The 22,580-nt window shown below is 49.7% G+C and overlaps 2 protein-coding genes across 2 annotated transcripts in view; both read right to left on the bottom strand.

Annotated features, from left to right (window-relative positions):
- Positions 1-79: 79 nt before the first annotated feature.
- On the bottom strand, positions 80-1,670 carry LOC135571772 (dynein heavy chain-like; the record flags this gene model as incomplete). Its single annotated transcript, XM_065018486.1, is given in 3 exon segments — positions 80-780; positions 966-1,500; positions 1,503-1,670. Coding segments are annotated over 3 exon segments (1,404 nt in total), but the record flags the coding sequence as incomplete, so codon positions are not given.
- Positions 1,671-3,486: 1,816 nt separating this feature from the next.
- The window catches only part of fer1l6 (fer-1 like family member 6), an 82,356-nt gene continuing 63,262 nt past the window's right edge, over positions 3,487-22,580 (bottom strand). Inside the window, 5 exon segments of the mRNA XM_065018448.1 lie at positions 3,487-3,809; positions 4,058-4,158; positions 14,084-14,241; positions 14,730-14,971; positions 20,300-20,398. Of these exon segments, the coding sequence (XP_064874520.1) occupies positions 3,629-3,809; positions 4,058-4,158; positions 14,084-14,241; positions 14,730-14,971; positions 20,300-20,398 (781 nt within the window). The 3' untranslated portion in view covers positions 3,487-3,628.

Raw genomic sequence — 22,580 nt, 5'->3', positions numbered from 1 at the left:
ATAACATGGAGGGTACTGTACTGAATAACATGGAGGATACTGTACTGAATAACATGGAGGGTACTGTACATGGAATAACATGGAGGGTACTGTACTGAATAACATGGAGGGTACTGTACTGAATAACATGGAGGGTACTGTACTGAATAACATGGATACTGTACTGAATAACATGGAGGGTACTGTACTGAATAACATGGAGGGTACTGTACTGAATAACATGGATACTGTACTGAATAACATGGATACTGTACTGAATAACATGGAGGGTACTGTACTGAATAACATGGAGGGTACTGTACTGAATAACATGGAGGGTACTGTACTGAATAACATGGAGGGTACTGTACTGAATAACATGGAGGGTACTGTACTGAATAACATGGAGGGTACTGTACTGAATAACATGGATACTGTACTGAATAACATGGAGGGTACTGTACTGAATAACATGGAGGGTACTGTACTGAATAACATGGAGGGTACTGTACTGAATAACATGGAGGGTACTGTACTGAATAACATGGAGGGTACTGTACTGAATAACATGGAGGGTACTGTACTGAATAACATGGAGGGTACTGTACTGAATAACATGGAGGACTGTACTGTACTGAATAACATGGAGGGTACTGTACTGAATAACATGGAGGGTACTGTACTGAATAACATGGAGGGTACTGTACTGAATAACATGGAGGGTACTGTACTGAATAACATGGAGGGTACTGTACTGAATAACATGGAGGGTACTGTACTGAATAACATGGAGGGTACTGTACTGGATACTGTACTGAATAACATGGAGGGTACTGTACTGAATAACATGGAGGGTACTGTACTGAATAACATGGAGGGTACTGTACTGAATAACATGGAGGAATACTGGACTGAATAACATGGAGGGTACTGTACTGAATAACATGGAGGGTACTGTACTGAATAACATGGAGGGTACTGGATACTGAATAACATGGAGGGTACTGGAGGATACTGAATAACATGGAGGGTACTGTACTGAATAACATGGAGGGTACTGTACTGAATAACATGGAGGGTACTGTACTGAATAACATGGAGGATACTGTACTGAATAACATGGAGGATACTGTACTGAATAACATGGAGGGTACTGTACTGAATAACATGGAGGGTACTGTACTGAATAACATGGAGGGTACTGTACTGAATAACATGGAGGATACTGTACTGAATAACATGGAGGGTACTGTACTGAATAACATGGAGGGTACTGTACTGAATAACATGGATACTGTACTGAATAACATGGAGGGTACTGTACTGAATAACATGGATACTGTACTGAATAACATGGATACTGTACTGAATAACATGGAGGGTACTGTACTGAATAACATGGATACTGTACTGAATAACATGGAGGATACTGTACTGAATAACATGGAGGGTACTGTACTGAATAACATGGAGGGTACTGTACTGAATAACATGGAGGGTACTGTACTGAATAACATGGAGGTACTGTACTGAATAACATGGAGGGTACTGTACTGAATAACATGGAGGGTACTGTACTGAATAACATGGAGGATACTGTACTGAATAACATGGAGGGTACTGTACTGAATAACATGGAGGGTACTGTACTGAATAACATGGAGGCAAACTGTAATATTACTGAATAACATGGATACTGTACTGAATAACATGGAGGGTACTGTACTGAATAACATGGAGGGTACTGTACTGAATAACATGGAATACTGTATGAATAACATGGAGATACTGTACTGAATAACATGGAGGGTACTGTACTGAATAACATGGATACTGTACTGAATAACATGGAGATTATGAATAACTGGAGGTACTGTACTGAATAACATGGAGCTGGTACTGTCAGCTGAATAACATGGAGGGTACTGTCACTGAATAACATGGAGGATACTGTACTGAATAACATGGAGGTACTGTACTGAATAACATGGAGGCCAGCTGGTACTGAATAACTGGAGGATACTGTCAGTCATAACATGGAGGGTCTGTCTGAATAACATGGAGGGTAGCTGTCTGAATGGTCAGTCAGAGGAGTCAGCTGGTACTGTAACATGCCAGCTGTCAGAATAACAGCTGGAGGATACTGTCACTGAATAACATGGAGGGTACTGTACTGAATAACATGGATACTGTACTGAATAACATGGAGGGTACTGTACTGAATAACATGGAGTCTGTACTGAATAACATGGAGCTACTGTACTGAATAACATGGAGGGTACTGTCAGCTGAATAACATGGCTGGGTAGTGCAGTGAATAACATGGACTATCTTCTGTAACATGAGATGGCTACTGTAGGGTGAATAACATGGAGGGCTGTACTGAATAACATGGAGGTATGTAGCTGAATAACATGGATGTACTTCTGAATAACATGGAAGAAGTACTGAATAAATGGATACTGACCAACAGGATGACTGTACTGAATAACATGGAGAGAGAGAAATGGATACTGTACTGAATAACATGGAGGTACTGCTGAATAGGATGGAGGTCTGTACTGTAATAACATGGAGCTGTAATGATAACATGGATCCTGATCTGCATAACATGGAGGTTCTGTGAATAACATGGAGGAGGACTGTACTGAATAACATGGAGGGTACTGTACTGAATAACATGGAGGGTTGTACTGAATAACATGGGTACTGTAGCTTAAAATGGAGACTGTACTGAATAACATGGAGGCGTACTGTGCTGAATAACATGGGTACTGTACTGAATAACAGGTGGTACTGTACTGAATAACATGGAGACAACTGAATAACATGGGCCCTGAATCTGAATAACATGGGTACTGTACTGAATAACATGGAGGGTACTGTACTGAATAACATGGAGGGTACTGTAGTGAATTTTTTTTCCCTTGGGCAAACTTAGTCAATATTGTTGAATCTAAAAGTAGACATACCTTTCTGCAACTACCTAAATAAATGTTAATAGACAACCCCTAGCCCCTATTCTGATATTAGACAACATCATTTCCTCCTGAGTTAGTAACAACCCTAGCCCCTTTCTATAGATTCAGTCCACAACCCTGCCCCTTCCTAGATTAGACACAACCCCTGACCCTGTCCTTGATTTAGACAACCCCTCCCCTTCAGTCAGCTGGTCAGTAGACACAACTGGTCAGTCAGCTGGTCAGTCAGCTGGTCAGTCAGTCAGCTGGTCAGTCAGCCAGCTGGTCAGTCAGCTGGTCAGTCAGCTAGTCAGTCAGCCAGCTAGTCAGTCAGCCAGCTAGTCAGTCAGCCCCTGACAGTCAACCCTAGCCCCTTCCTCCTAGACAGTCAGACAAGTCAGCTGGTCCCTCAGCCTAGCTAGTCAGTCAACCCCTAGCTGGTCAGTCAGTCAGCTGGTCAGTCAGCCCCTTCCTCAGACAGTAGACAAGCCCTAGCTGGTCAGTGAGTCAACCCCTGGTCAGTCAGCTCCTAGTCAGTAGACAACCTAGCCAGTCAGCCAGTCAGTCAGTCAGCCTAGACCTGACAGTCAGCCAATTATTCAGTCAGCCAGCTATTCAGTCAGCCAGCTATTCAGTCAGCCAGCTATTCAGTCAGCCAGCTAGTCAGTCAGCTGTGGTAGTGCAGTGTGTTAACCATTGACTATCTTCTGTGAGATGGCTGCTGGCAGGGTGTAGAGCAGCAGGGCGATGAACAGAGCTGTGATGAGCAGAACCAGAGCGATGATGATGTACTTCTTATAGTTCCTCCAGATCAGGTGGAAGAAGCACTTAAAAGGGTTCACAAACCACGAGAATGACGTGTCTGGACGGCTAGAGATGGGAGAGAGAGAGAAAAACACTTTAAACAGGGCTCAGAGTAGAGCTGCTGATATAGGATCAGGTCTCCCGCTCTCTATGTAATCCTATTTACTATGAGCTAAATTATAAAACTGGTCCTAGATCTGCAGTTAAACGGGTTCGTGAAGCAGGAGGAGGACTTACTTGTATGGACGGCTAGAGAGAAGAATAGGGTTGATAGAATCGTTTTGTAATTAGCCAATAAAAAATGCAGATCATACTTGGGTTTTTCCAGGGGTTCAGGCTCCTTGCGGGCTCGACCAACCGGATTCTTCTCTGCCTCCTCTGATGTCACCAGGTGGAACTCCGCCTCTACTTTCCCCTGGAGACAACCACCAAAACATGTTACCGCCCCTGAATCTCAAATAACGACAGTTGACAGTAGACAACCCCTAACCCCTTCCTCCTAGACAGTAGACAACCCCTAGCCCCTACCTCCTAGACAGTAGACAACCCCTAGCCCCTTCCTCCTAGACAGTAGACACAACCCCTAGCCCCTTCCTCCTAGACAGTAGACAACCCCTAGCCCCTTCCTCCTAGACAGTAGACAACCCCTAGCCCCTTCCTCCTAGACAGTAGACAACCCCTAGCCCCTTCCTCCTAGACAGTAGACAACCCCTAGCCCCTTCCTCCTAGACAGTAGACAACCCCTAGCCCCTTCCTCCTAGACAGTAGACACAACCCCTAGCCCCTTCCTCCTAGACAGTAGACACAACCCCTAGCCCCTTCCTCCTAGACAGTAGACACAACCCCTAGCCCCTTCCTCCTAGACAGTAGACACAACCCCTAGCCCCTTCCTCCTAGACAGTAGACACAACCCCTAGCCCCTTCCTCCTAGACAGTAGACACAACCCCTAGCCCCTTCCTCCTCCTAGACAGTAGACAACCCCTAGCCCCTTCCTCCTAGACAGTAGACAACCCCTAGCCCCTTCCTCCTAGACAGTAGACAACCCCTAGCCCCTTCCTCCTAGACAGTAGACAACCCCTAGCCCCTTCCTCCTAGACAGTAGACACCCCTAGCCCCTTCCTCCTAGACAGTAGACAACCCCTAGCCCCTTCCTCCTAGACAGTAGACAACCCCCCTTCCTCCTAGCCCCTTCCTCCTAGACAGTAGACAACCCCTAGCCCCTTCCTCCTAGACAGTAGACAACCCCTAGCCCCTTCCTCCTAGACAGTAGACAACCCCCTAGCCCCTTCCTCCTAGACAGTAGACAACCCCTAGCCCCTTCCTCCTAGACAGTAGACAACCCCTAGCCCCTTCCTCCTAGACAGTAGACAACCCCTAGCCCCTTCCTCCTAGACAGTAGACAACCCCTAGCCCCTTCCTCCTAGACAGTAGACAACCCCTAGCCCCTTCCTCCTAGACAGTAGACAACAACCCCTAGCCCCTTCCTCCTAGACAGTAGACAACCCCTAGCCCCTTCCTCCTAGACAGTAGACAACCCCTAGCCCCTTCCTCCTAGACAGTAGACAACCCCTAGCCCCTTCCTCCTAGACAGTAGACAACCCCTAGCCCCTTCCTCCTAGACCCCTAGCCCCTTCCTCCTAGACAGTAGACACAACCCCTCCCTTCCTCCTAGACAGTAGACAGTAGACAACCCCTAGCCCCTTCCTCCTAGACAGTAGACAACCCCTAGCCCCTTCCTCCTAGACAGTAGACAACCCCTAGCCCCTTCCTCCTAGACAGTAGACACAACCCCTAGCCCCTTCCTCCTAGACAGTAGACACAACCCCTAGCCCCTTCCTCCTAGACAGTAGACAACCCCTAGCCCCTTCCTCCTAGACAGTAGACAACCCCTAGCCCCTTCCTCCTAGACAGTTCCTCTAGACAACAACCCCTAGCCCCTTCCTCCTAGACAGTAGACAACCCCTAGCCCCTTCCTCCTAGACCCTAGCCCCTTCCTCCTAGACAGTAGACACAACCCCTAGCCCCTTCCTCCTAGACAGTAGACAACCCCTAGCCCTAACTCCTAGACAGTAGACAACCCCTAGCCCCTTCCTCCTAGACAGTAGACACAACCCGCTAGCCCCTTCCTCCTAGACAGTAGACACACCCCTAGCCCCTTCCTCCTAGACAGTAGACACACCCCTAGCCCCTTCCTCCTAGACAGTAGACAACCCCTAGCCCCTTCCTCCTAGACAGTAGACAACCCCTAGCCCCTTCCTCCTAGACAGTAGACAACCCCTAGCCCCTTCCTCCTAGACAGTAGACAACCCCTAGCCCCTTCCTCCTAGACAGTAGACAACCCCTAGCCCCTTCCTCCTAGACAGTAGACAACCCCTAGCCCCTTCCTCCTAGACAGTAGACAACCCCTAGCCCCTTCCTCCTAGACAGTAGACAACCCCTAGCCCCTTCCTCCTAGACAGTAGACAACCCCTAGCCCCTTCCTCCTAGACAGTAGACAACCCCCCTAGCCCCTAACTCCTAGACAGTAGACAACCCCTAGCCCCTTCCTCCTAGACAGTAGACACAACCCCTAGCCCCTTCCTCCTAGACAGTAGACACAACCCCTAGCCCCTTCCTCCTAGACAGTAGACAACCCCTAGCCCCTTCCTCCTAGACAGTAGACAACCCCTAGCCCCTTCCTCCTAGACAGTAGACAAACCCCTTCCTCCTAGACAGTAGACACACCCCTTCCTCCTAGACAGTAGACACAACCCCTAGCCCCTTCCTCCTAGACAGTAGACAACCCCTAGCCCCTTCCTAGCCCCTTCCTCCTAGACAGTAGACAACCCCTAGCCCCTTCCTCCTAGACAGTAGACAACCCCTAGCCCCTTCCTCCTAGACAGTAGACACAACCCCTAGCCCCTTCCTCCTAGACAGTAGACAACAACCCCTAGCCCCTTCCCCCTAGCCCCTCCTCCTAGACAGTAGACACAACCCCTAGCCCCTTCCTCCTAGACAGTAGACAACCCCTAGCCCCTTCCTCCTAGACAGTAGACAACCCCTAGCCCCTTCCTCCTAGACAGTAGACAACCCCTAGCCCCTTCCTCCTAGACAGTAGACAACCCCCTAGCCCCTTCCTCCTAGACAGTAGACACAACCCTAGCCCCTTCCTCCTAGACAGTAGACAACCCCTAGCCCCTTCCTCCTAGACAGTAGACAACCCCTAGCCCCTTCCTCCTAGACAGTAGACAACCCCTAGCCCCTTCCTCCCCTTCCTCCTAGACAGTAGACAAATCCCTAGCCCCTTCCTCCTAGACAGTAGACAAACCCCTAGCCCCTTCCTCCTAGACAGTAGACAACCCCTAGCCCCTTCCTCCTAGACAGTAGACAAACCCCTAGCCCCTTCCTCCTAGACAGTAGACAACCCCTAGCCCCTTCCTCCTAGACAGTAGACAACCCCTAGCCCCTTCCTCCTAGACAGTTCCTCCTAGACAGTAGACAACCCCTAGCCCCTTCCTCCTAGACAGTAGACACAACCCCTAGCCCCTTCCTCCTAGACAGTAGACACAACCCCTAGCCCCTTCCTCCTAGACAGTAGACAACCCCTAGCCCCTACCTCCTAGACAGTAGACACAACCCCTAGCCCCTTCCTCCTAGACAGTAGACACAACCCCTAGCCCCTTCCTCCTAGACAGTAGACACAACCCTAGCCCCTTCCTCCTAGACAGTAGACAACCCCTAGCCCCTTCCTCCTAGACAGTAGACACAACCCCTAGCCCCTTCCTCCTAGACAGTAGACAACCCCTAGCCCCTTCCTCCTAGACAGCCCCTAGACAACACCCCTAGCCCCTTCCTCCTAGACAGTAGACAACCCCTAGCCCCTTCCTCCTAGACAGTAGACAACCCCTAGCCCCTTCCTCCTAGACAGTAGACACAACCCCTAGCCCCTTCCTCCTAGACAGTAGACACAACCCCTAGCCCCTTCCTCCTAGACAGTAGACAACCCCTAGCCCCTTCCTCCTAGACAGTAGACAACCCCTAGCCCCTTCCTCCTAGACAGTAGACAACCCCAACCCCTAGCCCCTTCCTCCTAGACAGTAGACACCCCTAGCCCCTTCCTCCTAGACAGTAGACACCCCTAAGACAGTAGACAACCCCTAGCCCCTTCCTCCTAGACAGTAGACAGTAGACAGTAGACAACCCCTAGCCCCTACCTCCTAGACAGTAGACACAACCCCTAGCCCCTTCCTCCTAGACAGTAGACAACCCCTAGCCCCTTCCTCCTAGACAGTAGACAACCCCTAGCCCCTTCCTCCTAGACAGTAGACACAACCCCTAGCCCCTTCCTCCTAGACAGTAGACAACCCCTAGCCCCTTCCTCCTAGACAGTAGACAACCCCTAGCCCCTTCCTCCTAGCCCCTTCCTCCTAGACAGTAGACAACCCCTAGCCCCTTCCTCCTAGACAGTAGACAACCCCTAGCCCCTTCCTCCTAGACAGTAGACAACCCCTAGCCCCTTCCTCCTAGACAGTAGACAACCCCTAGCCCCTTCCTCCTAGACAGTAGACAACCCCTAGCCCCTTCCTCCTAGACAGTAGACAAACCCCTAGCCCCTTCCTCCTAGACAGTAGACAGTAGACAACCCCTAGCCCCTTCCTCCTAGACAGTAGACAACCCCTAGCCCCTTCCTCCTAGACAGTAGACAACCCCTAGCCCCTTCCTCCTAGACAGTAGACAACCCCTAGCCCCTTCCTCCTAGACAGTAGACACAACCCCTAGCCCCTTCCTCCTAGACAGTAGACAACCCCTAGCCCCTTCCTCCTAGACAGTAGACAACCCCTAGCCCCTTCCTCCTAGACAGTAGACAACCCCTAGCCCCTTCCTCCTAGACAGTAGACACAACCCCTAGCCCCTTCCTCCTAGACAGTAGACACAACCCCTAGCCCCTTCCTCCTAGACAGTAGACAACCCCTAGCCCCTTCCTCCTAGACAGTAGACAACCCCTAGCCCCTTCCTCCTAGACAGTAGACACAACCCCTAGCCCCTTCCTCCTAGACAGTAGACACAACCCCTAGCCCCTTCCTCCTAGACAGTAGACAACCCCTAGCCCCTTCCTCCTAGACAGTGAGTAGACAACCCCTAGCCCCTTCCTCCTAGACAGTAGACAACCCCTAGCCCCTTCCTCCTAGACAGTAGACAACCCCTAGCCCCTTCCTCCTAGACAGTAGACAACCCCTAGCCCCTTCCTCCTAGACAGTAGACACAACCCCCCTAGCCCCTACCTCCTAGACAGTAGACACAACCCCTAGCCCCTTCCTCCTAGACAGTAGACACAACCCCTAGCCCCTTCCTCCTAGACAGTAGACACAACCCCTAGCCCCTTCCTCCTAGACAGTAGACAACCCCTAGCCCCTTCCTCCTAGACAGTAGACAACCCCTAGCCCCTTCCTCCTAGACAGTAGACACAACCCCTAGCCCCTTCCTCCTAGACAGTAGACAAAACCCCTAGCCCCTTCCTCCTAGACAGTAGACACAACCCCTTGCCCCTTCCTCCAAGACAGTAGACAACCCCTAGCCCCTACCTCCTAGACAGTAGACACAACCCCTAGCCCCTTCCTCCTAGACAGTAGACAACCCCTAGCCCCTTCCTCCTAGACAGTAGACAACCCCTAGCCCCTTCCTCCTAGACAGTAGACACAACCCCTAGCCCCTTCCTCCTAGACAGTAGACAACCCCTAGCCCCTTCCTCCTAGACAGTAGACACAACCCCTAGCCCCTTCCTCCTAGACAGTAGACACAACCCCTAGCCCCTTCCTCCTAGACAGTAGACACAACCCCTAGCCCCTTCCTCCTAGACAGTAGACACAACCCCTAGCCCCTTCCTCCTAGACAGTAGACAACCCCTAGCCCCTTCCTCCTAGACAGTAGACAAACCCCTAGCCCCTTCCTCCTAGACAGTAGACACAACCCCTAGCCCCTTCCTCCTAGACAGTAGACAACCCCTAGCCCCTTCCTCCTAGACAGTAGACAACCCCTAGCCCCTTCCTCCTAGACAGTAGACAACCCCTAGCCCCTTCCTCCTAGACAGTAGACAACCCCTAGCCCTAACTCCTAGACAGTAGACAACCCCTAGCCCCTTCCTCCTAGACAGTAGACAACCCCTAGCCCCTTCCTCCTAGACAGTAGACAACAACCCTCCTAGACAGCCCCTTCCTCCTAGACAGTAGACAACCCCTAGCCCCTTCCTCCTAGACAGTAGACAACCCCTAGCCCCTTCCTCCTAGACAGTAGACAACCCCTAGCCCCTTCCTCCTAGACAGTAGACAACCCCTAGCCCCTTCCTCCTAGACAGTAGACAACCCCTAGCCCCTTCCTCCTAGACAGTAGACACAACCCCTAGCCCCTTCCTCCTAGACAGTAGACAACCCCTAGCCCCTACCTCCTAGACAGTAGACAACCCCTAGCCCCTACCTCCTAGACAGTAGACCAACCCCTAGCCCCTTCCTCCTAGACAGTAGACACAACCCCTAGCCCCTTCCTCCTAGACAGTAGACACAACCCCTAGCCCCTTCCTCCTAGACAGTAGACACAACCCCTAGCCCCTTCCTCCTAGACAGTAGACAAACCCCTAGCCCCTTCCTCCTAGACAGTAGACACAACCCCCTTCCTCCTAGACAGTAGCCCCTTCCTCCTAGACAGTAGACAACCCCTAGCCCCTTCCTCCTAGACAGTAGACAACCCCTAGCCCCTTCCTCCTAGACAGTAGACAACCCCTAGCCCCTTCCTCCTAGACAGTAGACAACCCCTAGCCCCTTCCTCCTAGACAGTAGACAACCCCTACCCCTAGCCCCTTCCTCCTAGACAGTAGACAAACCCCTAGCCCCTTCCTCCTAGACAGTAGACACAACCCCTAGCCCCTTCCTCCTAGACAGTAGACACAACCCCTAGCCCCTTCCTCCTAGACAGTAGCCCCTTCCAAGTAGACCCCCCTAGCCCCTTCCTCCTAGACAGTAGACAACCCCTAGCCCCTCCTCCTAGACAGTAGACACAACCCCTAGCCCCTTCCTCCTAGACAGTAGACACAACCCCTAGCCCCTTCCTCCTAGACAGTAGACACAACCCCTAGCCCCTACCTCCTAGACAGTAGACAACCCCTAGCCCCTTCCTCCTAGACAGTAGACACAACCCCTCCTAGACAGTAGCCCCTTCCTCCTAGACAGTAGACAACCCCTAGCCCCTTCCTCCTAGACAGTAGACACAACCCCTAGCCCCTTCCTCCTAGACAGTAGACAACCCCTAGCCCCTTCCTCCTAGACAGTAGACAACCCCTAGCCCCTTCCTCCTAGACAGTAGACAACCCCTTCCTCCTAGACAGTGAGCCCCTTCCTCCTAGACAGTAGACAACCCCTAGCCCCTTCCTCCTAGACAGTAGACAACCCCTAGCCCCTTCCTCCTAGACAGTAGACAACCCTAGCCCCTTCCTCCTAGACAGTAGACACAACCCCTAGCCCCTTCCTCCTAGACAGTAGACAAACCCCTAGCCCCTTCCTCCTAGACAGTAGACAACCCCTAGCCCCTTCCTCCTAGACAGTAGACACAACCCCTAGCCCCCTTCCTCCTAGACAGTAGACACAACCCCTAGCCCCTTCCTCCTAGACAGTAGACAAACCCCTAGCCCCTTAGCCTCCTCCTAGACAGTAGACACAACCCCTAGCCCCTTCCTCCTAGACAGTAGACAACCCCTAGCCCCTTCCTCCTAGACAGTAGACACAACCCCTAGCCCCTTCCCTAGACAGTAGACACAACCCCTAGCCCCTTCCTCCTAGACAGTAGACACAACCCCTAGCCCCTTCCTCCTAGACAGTAGACACAACCCCTAGCCCCTTCCTCCTAGACAGTAGACACAACCCCTAGCCCCTTCCTCCTAGACAGTAGACACAACCCCTAGCCCCTTCCTCCTAGACAGTAGACAACCCCTAGCCCCTTCCTCCTAGACAGTAGACAACCCCTAGCCCCTTCCTCCTAGACAGTAGACACAACCCCTAGCCCCTTCCTCCTAGACAGTAGACAAACCCCTAGCCCCTTCCTCCTAGACAGTAGACAACCCCTAGCCCCTTCCTCCTAGACAGTAGACAACCCCTAGCCCCTTCCTCCTAGACAGTAGACACAACCCCTTCCCTAGCCCCTTCCTCCTAGACTAGAGACAAACCCCTAGCCCCTTCCTCCTAGACAGTAGACAACCCCTAGCCCCTTCCTCCTAGACAGTAGACACAACCCCTAGCCCCTTCCTCCTAGACAGTAGACAAACCCCTAGCCCCTACCTCCTAGACAGTAGACAACCCCTAGCCCCTTCCTCCTAGACAGTAGACACAACCCCTAGCCCCTCCTCCTAGACAGTAGACAACCCCTAGCCCCTTCCTCCTAGACAGTAGACACAACCCCTAGCCCCTTCCTCCTAGACAGTAGACACCCCTAGCCCCTTCCTCCTAGACAGTAGACACAACCCCTAGCCCCTTCCTCCTAGACAGTAGACACAACCCCTAGCCCCTTCCTCCTAGACAGTAGACACAACCCCTAGCCCCTTCCTCCTAGACAGTAGACAACCCCTAGCCCCTTCCTCCTAGACAGTAGACAACCCCTAGCCCCTCCTCCTAGACAGTAGACAAACCCCTAGCCCCTTCCTCCTAGACAGTAGACAACCCCTAGCCCCTTCCTCCTAGACAGTAGACAACCCCTAGCCCCTTCCTCCTAGACAGTAGACACAACCCCTAGCCCCTTCCTCCTAGACAGTAGACACAACCCCTAGCCCCTTCCTCCTAGACAGTAGACAACCCCTAGCCCCTTCCTCCTAGACAGTAGACAACCCCCTAGCCCCTTCCTCCTAGACAGTAGACAAACCCCTAGCCCCTACCTTCCTCCTAGACAGTAGACAAACCCCTAGCCCCTACCTCCTAGACAGTAGACACAACCCCTAGCCCCTTCCTCCTAGACAGTAGACAACCCCTAGCCCCTTCCTCCTAGACAGTAGACAACCCCTAGCCCCTTCCTCCTAGACAGTAGACAACCCTAGCCCCTTCCTCCTAGACCCCTAGCCCCTTCCTCCTAGACAGTAGACAACCCCTAGCCCCTTCCTCCTAGACAGTAGACACAACCCCTAGCCCCTTCCTCCTAGACAGTAGACAACCCCTAGCCCCTTCCTCCTAGACAGTAGACACAACCCCTAGCCCCTTCCTCCTAGACAGTAGACAACCCCTAGCCCCTTCCTCCTAGACAGTAGACAACCCCTAGCCCCTTCCTCCTAGACAGTAGACACAACCCCTAGCCCCTTCCTCCTAGACAGTAGACAGCCCCAGCCCCTTCCTCCTAGACAGTACACAACCCCTAGCCCCTTCCTCCTAGACAGTAGACAACCCCTAGCCCCTTCCTCCTAGACAGTAGACAACCCCTAGCCCCTTCCTCCTAGACAGTAGACAAACCCCTAGCCCCTTCCTCCTAGACAGTAGACACAACCCCTAGCCCCTTCCTCCTAGACAGTAGACAACCCCTAGCCCCTTCCTCCTAGACAGTAGACAACCCCTAGCCCCTTCCTCCTAGACAGTAGACACAACCCCTAGCCCCTTCCTCCTAGACAACCCCTAGCCCCTTCCTCCAGACAGTAGACAACCCCTAGCCCCTTCCTCCTAGACAGTAGACACAACCCCTAGCCCCTTCCTCCTAGACAGTAGACAACCCTAGCCCCTTCCTCCTGAACCCAGTAGCCCCTTCCTCCTAGACAGTAGACAACCCCTAGCCCCTTCCTCCTAGACAGTAGACAACCCCCCCTTCCTCCTAGCCCCTTCCTCCTAGACAGTAGACAACCCCTAGCCCCTTCCTCCTAGACAGTAGACAACCCCTAGCCCCTTCCTCCTAGACAGTAGACAACCCCTAGCCCCTTCCTCCTAGACAGTAGACACAACCCCTAGCCCCTTCCTCCTAGACAGTAGACAACCCCTAGCCCCTACCTCCTAGACAGTAGACAACCCCTAGCCCCTTCCTCCTAGACAGTAGACAACCCCTAGCCCCTTCCTCCTAGACAGTAGACAACCCCTAGCCCCTACCTCCTAGACAGTAGACACACATTTTAGTTAGTTGGATAGTTGTAAGCAATTTGGTGGAAGCTCTTGTCTTGTCCTGTGCTAGGTGAAATTGTCATCATATTGGGGGGGGGGGGGGTTAAAGGGGGGCTACAGGTTGATTTGTGAGTTTGTCTGCGTCCCACACGACACATACTAGACCCCATTGGTGCACTATATAATAGGGTAGCCATTAGGGCAAGCAGCCTCGTTGCCATCAGAGTAACGGTGTTGAATGGTATTGGTACCGTGAGTTCCCCGGCCTTGACAAAGGGCCACCAGCCCCTGGACCTCTTCTGTTGGAAGATGGAGATCGTCTCTATGCTGTCCATCAGCATGTCCATCTTGCAGGCCTTGGCTGACTTGGCCCCGCGAGGAAACCCATGTAAGTCCAGCTCTACTGTACCTGAGAACAGAGACACGTCCATCTTAACTCTTCACTCGTTTCATCTTAACGTTTCACTCGTACAGGAAGTATGAGATAGGAGAAACGTCCATCTTAACTCTCGTTTCACTCGTACAGGAAGTATGAGATAGGAGAAACGTCCATCTTAACTCTAGTTTCACTCGTACAGGAAGTATGAGATAGGAGAAACGTCCATCTTAACGCTCGTTTCACTCGTACAGGAAGTATGAGAACAGAGAAACGTCCATCTTAACTCTCGTTTCACTCGTACAGGAAGTATGAGAACAGAGAAACGTCCATCTTAACTCTCGTTTCACTCGTACAGTGTTAATGGGAAAATAAACGTGTTGGGATCTGATTTCCCTGATTAATCAGCAATACCTGATCGTGATCATTGAAATAAAGCTGTCCCCCTTCCTCCCAATTGACTACTGTCTTCACAGCCCAGGGAAAGGAGTCAAACCAGAGTCTCTTTCTCTCTCTCTTACCCAAGAAATCATCAGACGACAGCCTGTCAAAGTCCCAGACCTGCATCACCAACATGGCCGGTAGCTTCTGCTCTGTCTTGTCCAGGGAGAAGATGCTGCCCCTCTTACTGACTACCACCACCTTCTCGGCAGGCAGGTAGTTAAAGGGGAACACCAGGCGCCAGTTGAAGTTACCCTCCCCAGTCAGAGAGTTGTAGTGAACATCAGTCTCCTGGCGATCGTCCTCAAAGCCCTTAAGCCACCTGAAAAAAAGTATACAATTATACAAATATAATTTTCAGCGTATTGAGTGAGAGAGGATGACAGTGGAGAAAGATAGAGAGGATGACAGTGGAGAAAGATAGAGAGGATGACAGTGGAGAAAGATAGAGAGGATGACAGTGGAGAAAGATAGAGAGGATGACAGCGGAGAAAGATAGAGAGGATGACAGTAGAGAAAGATAGAGAGGATGACAGTGGAGAAAGATAGAGAGGATGACAGTAGAGAAAGATAGAGAGGATGACAGTGGAAAAAAATAGAGAGGATGACAGTGGAGAGAAAGATAGAGAGGATGACAGTGGAGAAATATAGAGAGGATGACAGTAGAGAAAGATAGAGAGGGTGACAGTGGAGAAAATAGAGAGGATGACAGTGGAGAAAAATAGAGAGGATGACAGTGGAAAAAATAGAGAGGATGACAGTGGAGAAAGATAGAGAGGATGACAGTGGAGAAAATAGAGAGGATGACAGTGGAGAAAGGATGACACAGTGGAGAAAATAGAGAGGATGACAGTGGAGAAAAATAGAGAGGATGACAGTGGAGAAAGATAGAGAGAGGATGACAGTGGAAAAAATAGAGAGGATGACAGTGGAGAAAGATAGAGAGGATGACAGTGGAGAAAAATAGAGAGGATGACAGTGGAGAAAGATAGAGAGGATGACAGTGGAGAAAATAGAGAGGATGACAGTGGAGAAAATAGAGAGGATGACAGTGGAGAAAATAGAGAGGATGACAGTGGAGAAAATAGAGAGGATGACAGTAGAGAAAGATAGAGAGGATGACAGTGGAGAAAGATAGAGAGGATGACAGTGGAAAAAAATAGAGAGGATGACAGTGGAGAAAGATAGAGAGGATGACAGTGGAGAAAAATAGAGAGGATGACAGTGGAGAAAGATAGAGAGGATGACAGTGGAGAAAATAGAGAGGATGACAGTGGAGAAAATAGAGAGGATGACAGTAGAGAGAAAAGGATGATAGAGAGGATGACAGTGGAGAAAATAGAGAGGATGACAGTAGAGAAAATAGAGAGGATGACAGTAGAGAAAGATAGAGAGGATGACAGTAGAGAAAGATAGAGAGGATGACAGTGGAAAAAATAGAGAGGATGACAGTGGAAAAAGATAGAGAGGATGACAGTGGAAAAAAATAGAGAGGATGACAGTGGAGAAAGATAGAGAGGATGACAGTAGAGAAAGATAGAGAGGATGACAGTGGAGAAAGATAGAGAGGATGACAGTGAGAAAGATAGAGAGGATGACAGTGGAAAAAATAGAGAGGATGACAGTGGAGAAAATAGATGAGTGGAGAGGATGACAGTGGAAAAAAATAGAGAGGATGACAGTGGAGAAAGATAGAGAGGATGACAGTAGAGAAAGATAGAGAGGATGACAGTAGAGAAAGATAGAGAGGATGACAGTGGAAAAAAATAGAGAGGATGACAGTGGAAAAAATAGAGAGGATGACAGTGGAGAAAGATAGAGAGGATGACAGTAGAGAAAGATAGAGAGGATGACAGTAGAGAAAGATAGAGAGTAGAGAGGATGACAGTAGAGAAAGATAGAGAGGGTGACAGTAGAGAAATATATAGAGGATGACAGTGGAGAAAGATAGAGAGGATGACAGTGGAGGATGACAGTAGAGAAAGATAGAGGATGACAGTAGAGAAAGATAGAGAGGATGACAGTAGAGAAATATATATAGAGGATGACAATAGAGAAATATAGAGAGGATGACAGTGGAAAAAATAGAGAGGATGACAGTGGAGAAAGATAGAGAGGATGACAGTAGAGAAAGATAGAGAGGATGACAGTAGAGAAAGATAGAGAAATATATATATAGGGTGACAGTAGAGAAATATATAGAGGATGACAGTGGAGAAAGATAGAGAGGATGACAGTGGAGGATGACAGTAGAGAAAGATAGAGGATGACAGTAGAGAAAGATAGAGAGGATGACGTAGAGAAATATATATAGAGGATGACAATAGAGAAATATAGAGAGGATGACAGTAGAAAAAGATTTAGAGAAAGATAGAGAGGATGACAGTGGAGATGACAGTAGAGAAATATAGAGGATGACAGTAGAGAAAGATTTAGAGGATGACAGTAGAGAAATATATATATAGAGGATGACAGTAGAGAAATTTAGAGGATGACAGTAGAGAAAGATATATAGAGGATGACAGTAGAGAAATATATATAGAGGATGACAGTAGAGAAATATATATAGAGGATGACAGTAGAGAAAGATGACAGTAGAGAAAGATAGATGACAGTGAGAAAGATAGATAGGGATGACAGTGGAGAAAGATAGGGGGATGACAGTGGAGAAAGATAGGGGGATGACAGTGGAGAAAGATAGGGGGATGACAGTAGAGAAATATATAGAGGATGACAGTGGAGAAAGATAGAGGATGACAGTAGAGAAAGATAGATAGAGGATGACAGTAGAGAAAGATAGAGAGGGATGAGAGTGGAGGATGACAGTAGAGAAAGATATAGATAGAGGATGACAGTAGAGAAAGATAGATAGAGAGGATGACAGTAGAGAAATATATATATAGAGGATGACAGTAGAGAAATATATATATAGAGGATGACAGTAGAGAAAGATAGATAGAGGATGACAGTAGATAGAGGATGACAGTAGAGAAATATATATATAGAGGATGACAGTATATATAGACAGTAGAGAAAGATAGATAGAGGATGACAGTAGAAAATATATATATAGAGGATGACAGTAGACCTAGACCTGTGTATATAGAGTGATGACAGTAGACCTGATAGATTGAGGATGACAGTAGACCTGATGATAGAGGATCCAGTGGAGAAAGATAGAGAGGATGAGACCTGGTGAACCCTAGACCTGTGCTGATAGACCTGTGCTGATACCCTAGACCTGTGTGCCCCTAGACCTGTGTGCCCCTAGACCTGTGCTGATACCCTAGACCTGTGCTGATACCCTAGACCTGTGTGCCCCTAGACCTGTGTGCCCTAGACCTGTGTGCCCCTAGACCTGTGCTGATACCCTAGACCTGTGTGCCCCTAGACCTGTGTGCCCTAGACCTGTGTGCCCCTAGACCTGTGCTGATACCCTAGACCTGTGTGCCCCTAGACCTGTGCTGATACCCTAGACCTGTGTGCCCCTAGACCTGTGTGCCCCTAGACCTGTGTGCCCCTAGACCTGTGTGCCCCTAGACCTGTGTGCCCCTAGACCTGTGTGCCCCTAGACCTGTGCTGATACCCTAGACCTGTGTGCCCTAAACCTGTGCTGATACCCTAGACCTGTGTGCCCTAAACCTGTGCTGATACCCTAGACCTGTGCTGATACCCTAGACCTGTGTGCCCTAAACCTGTGCTGATACCCTAGACCTGTGTGCCCCTAGACCTGTGCTGATACCCTAGACCTGTGTGCCCCTAGACCTGTGCTGATACCCTAGACCTGTGTGCCCCTAGACCTGTGCTGATACCCTAGACCTGTGTGCCCTAAACCTGTGCTGATACCCTAGACCTGTGTGCCCTAAACCTGTGCTGATACCCTAGACCTGTGTGCCCCTAAACCTGTGCTGATACCCTAGACCTGTGTGCCCTAAACCTGTGCTGATACCCTAGACCTGTGTGCCCCTAGACCTGTGCTGATACCCTAGACCTGTGTGCCCTAAACCTGTGCTGATACCCTAGACCTGTGTGCCCTAAACCTGTGCTGATACCCTAGACCTGTGTGCCCTAAACCTGTGCTGATACCCTAGACCTGTGTGCCCTAAACCTGTGCTGATACCCTAGACCTGTGCTGACACCCTAGACCTGTGTGCCCTAAACCTGTGCTGATACCCTAGACCTGTGTGCCCTAAACCTGTGCTGATACCCTAGACCTGTGTGCCCTAAACCTGTGCTGATACCCTAGACCTGTGTGCCCTAAACCTGTGCTGATACCCTAGACCTGTGTGCCCTAGACCTGTGCTGATACCCTAGACCTGTGCTGACACCCTAGACCTGTGTGCCCTAAACCTGTGTACCCTAGACCTGTGTGCCCCTAGACCTGTGTGACCCCTAGACCTGTGTGCCCCTAGACCTGTGTGCCCTAGACCTGTGTGCCCCTAGACCTGTGTGCCCTAGACCTGTGTGCCCTAGACCTGTGCTGATACCCTAGACCTGTGTGCCCTAGACCTGTGTGCCCCTAGACCTGTGTGCCCCTAGACCTGTGTGCCCTAGTCCTGTGTGCCCCTAGACCTGTGTGCCCCTAGACCTGTGTGCCCCTAGACCTGTGTGGCCCTAGACCTGTGTGCCCCTAGACCTGTGCTGATACCCTAGACCTGTGTGCCCTAAACCTGTGCTGATACCCTAGACCTGTGTGCCCTAAACCTGTGCTGATACCCTAGACCTGTGTGCCCTAAACCTGTGCTGATACCCTAGACCTGTGCTGACACCCCTAGACCTGTGTGCCCTAAACCTGTGCCCCTGACCTGTGTGGCCCTAGACCTGTGTGCCCTAAACCTGTGCTGATACCCTAGACCTGTGTGCCCTAAACCTGTGCTGATACCCTAGACCTGTGTGCCCTAAACCTGTGCTGATACCCTAGACCTGTGTGCCCTAAACCTGTGCTGATACCCTAGACCTGTGTGCCCTAAACCTGTGCTGATACCCTAGACCTGTGTGCCCTAGACCTGTGCTGATACCCTAGACCTGTGCTGACACCCTAGACCTGTGTGCCCTAGACCTGTGTGCCCCTAGACCTGTGTGCCCTAGACCTGTGTGCCCCTAGACCTGTGTGCCCTAGACCTGTGTGCCCTAGACCTGTGTGCCCTAGACCTGTGTGCCCTAGACCTGTGCTGATACCCTAGACCTGTGTGCCCCTAGACCTGTGTGCCCCTAGACCTGTGTGCCCTAGACCTGTGTGCCCCTAGACCTGTGTGCCCTAGACCTGTGTGCCCCTAGACCTGTGTGCCCCTAGACCTGTGTGCCCTAGACCTGTGTGCCCTAGACCTGTGTGCCCCTAGACCTGTGTGCCCCTAGACCTGTGTGCCCCTAGACCTGTGTGCCCCTAGACCTGTGTGCCCTAGACCTGTGTGCCCCTAGACCTGTGTGCCCCTAGACCTGTGTGCCCTAGACCTGTGTGGCCCTAGACCTGTGTGCCCCTAGACCTGTGTGCCCCTAGACCTGTGTGGCCCTAGACCTGTGTGCCCCTAGGTCCATCAAGGTCCTTTTCAGAAGCCTGATCTTCAGGGATGAGCTGAATGTAATCTATAATCATCAATGTCTGTCTTTGTATTGGATTCATTTTGAAACCCCCCACTGTCGCTCCACTCACCCTTTGACGTAGATGTCACTAGACTGTGTTCCTGTGAGGATGTTAGTGTCCTCCAGAATCACATCTTCAGTGTTCCAGATGATGATTCTCAACTCAAACCTTCACAGGACCAACAATCAATTAATCAACTCATACCTTCACAGGATCAACAATCAATCAACTCATACCTTCACAGGATCAACAATCAATGACTCAACTCATACCTTCACAGGACCAACAATCAATCAACTCATACCTTCACAGGATCAACAATCAATGAATCAACTCATACCTTCACAGGACCAACAATCAATCAACTCATACCTTCACAGGATCAATAATCAATGAATAAATCAACTTAAACCTTCACAGGACCAACAATCAATCAATCAATTCATACCTTCAAAGGATTAACAATCAATCAATAAGCTCATACCTTCACAGGACCAAAAATTGTATTGAACTGGCCTGGTGTATATTGGTCTTGTATTGAACTGGCCTGGTGTATATCGGTCTTGTATTGAACTGGCCTGGTGTATATCGGTCTTGCATTGAACTGGCCTGGTGTATATTGGTCTTGTATTGAACTGGTCTGGTGTATATTGGTCTTGCATTGAACTGGCCTGGTGTATATTGGTCTTGCATTGAACTGGCCTGGTGTATATTGTCTTGTATTGAACTGGTCTGGTGTATATTGGTCTTGTATTGAACTGGCCTGGTTTGAGGTAGATTGGTCTTGTATTGAACTGGCCTGGTTTGGGATATATTGGTCTTGTATTGAACTGGCCTGGTGTATATTGGTCTTGTATTGAACTGGCCTGGTGTATATTGGTCTTGTATTGAACTGGCCTGGGGTATGTTGGTCTTGCATTGAACTGGCCTGGTGTATATTGGTCTTGGATTGAACTGGCCTGGTGTATATTGGTCTTGGATTGAACTGGCCTGGTGTATATTGGTCTTGTATTGAACTGGCCTGGTGTATATTGGTCTTGTATTAACTGGCCTGAACTTGTATTGAACTGGCCTGGTTTGGGGTAGATTGGTCTTGTATTGAACTGGCCTGGTGTATATTGGTCTTGTATTGAACTGGCCTGGTGTATATTGGTCTTGTATTAAACTGGCCTGGTGTATATTGGTATTGTATTGAACTGGCCTGGTGTATATTGGTCTTGTATTGAACTGGCCTGGTGTATATTGGTCTTGTATTGAACTGGCCTGGTGTATATTGGTCTTGTATTGAACTGGCCTGGTGTATATTGGTCTTGTATTGAACTGGCCTGGTGTATATTGGTCTTGTATTGAACTGGCCTGGTGTATATTGGTCTTGTATTGAACTGGCCTGGTGTATATTGGTATTGTATTGAACTGGCCTGGTGTATACTGGTCTTGTATTGAAATGACCTGGTGTATATTGGTATTGTATTGAACTGGCCTGGTGTATATTGGTCTTGTATTGAACTGGTCTGGTGTATATTGGTCTTGCATTGAACTGGCCTGGTGTATATTGGTCTTGTATTGAACTGGCCTGGTGTATATTGGTCTTGCATTGAACTGGCCTGGTGTATATTGTCTTGTATTGAACTGGTCTGGTGTATATTGGTCTTGTATTGAACTGGCCTGGTTTGAGGTAGATTGGTCTTGTATTGAACTGGCCTGGTTTGGGATATATTGGTCTTGTATTGAACTGGCCTGGTGTATATTGGTCTTGTATTGAACTGGCCTGGGGTATGTTGGTCTTGCATTGAACTGGCCTGGTGTATATTGGTCTTGGATTGAACTGGCCTGGTGTATATTGGTCTTGTATTGAACTGGCCTGGTGTATATTGGTCTTGTATTGAACTGGCCTGGTGTATATTGGTCTTGTATTGAACTGGCCTGGTTTGGGGTAGATTGGTCTTGTATTGAACTGGCCTGGTGTATATTGGTCTTGTATTGAACTGGCCTGGTGTATATTGGTCTTGTATTGAACTGGCCTGGTGTATATTGGTCTTGTATTGAACTGGCCTGGTGTATATTGGTCTTGTATTGAACTGGCCTGGTGTATATTGGTCTTGTATTGAACTGGCCTGGTGTATATTGGTCTTGTATTGAACTGGCCTGGTGTATATTGGTCTTGTATTGAACTGGCCTGGTGCATATTGGTATTGTATTGAACTGGCCTGGTGTATATTGGTCTTGTATTGAAATGACCTGGTGTATATTGGTATTGTATTGAACTGACCTGGTGTATATTGGTCTTGTATTGAACTAGCCTGGTGTATACTGGTCTTGTATTGAACTGGCCTGGTGTATATTGGTCTTG

Source organism: Oncorhynchus nerka, linkage group LG1 (genome assembly GCF_034236695.1).
Source record: "Oncorhynchus nerka isolate Pitt River linkage group LG1, Oner_Uvic_2.0, whole genome shotgun sequence".
Taxonomy (NCBI): domain Eukaryota; kingdom Metazoa; phylum Chordata; class Actinopteri; order Salmoniformes; family Salmonidae; genus Oncorhynchus; species Oncorhynchus nerka.
This window is presented reverse-complemented; position numbering and strand designations above follow the sequence as displayed.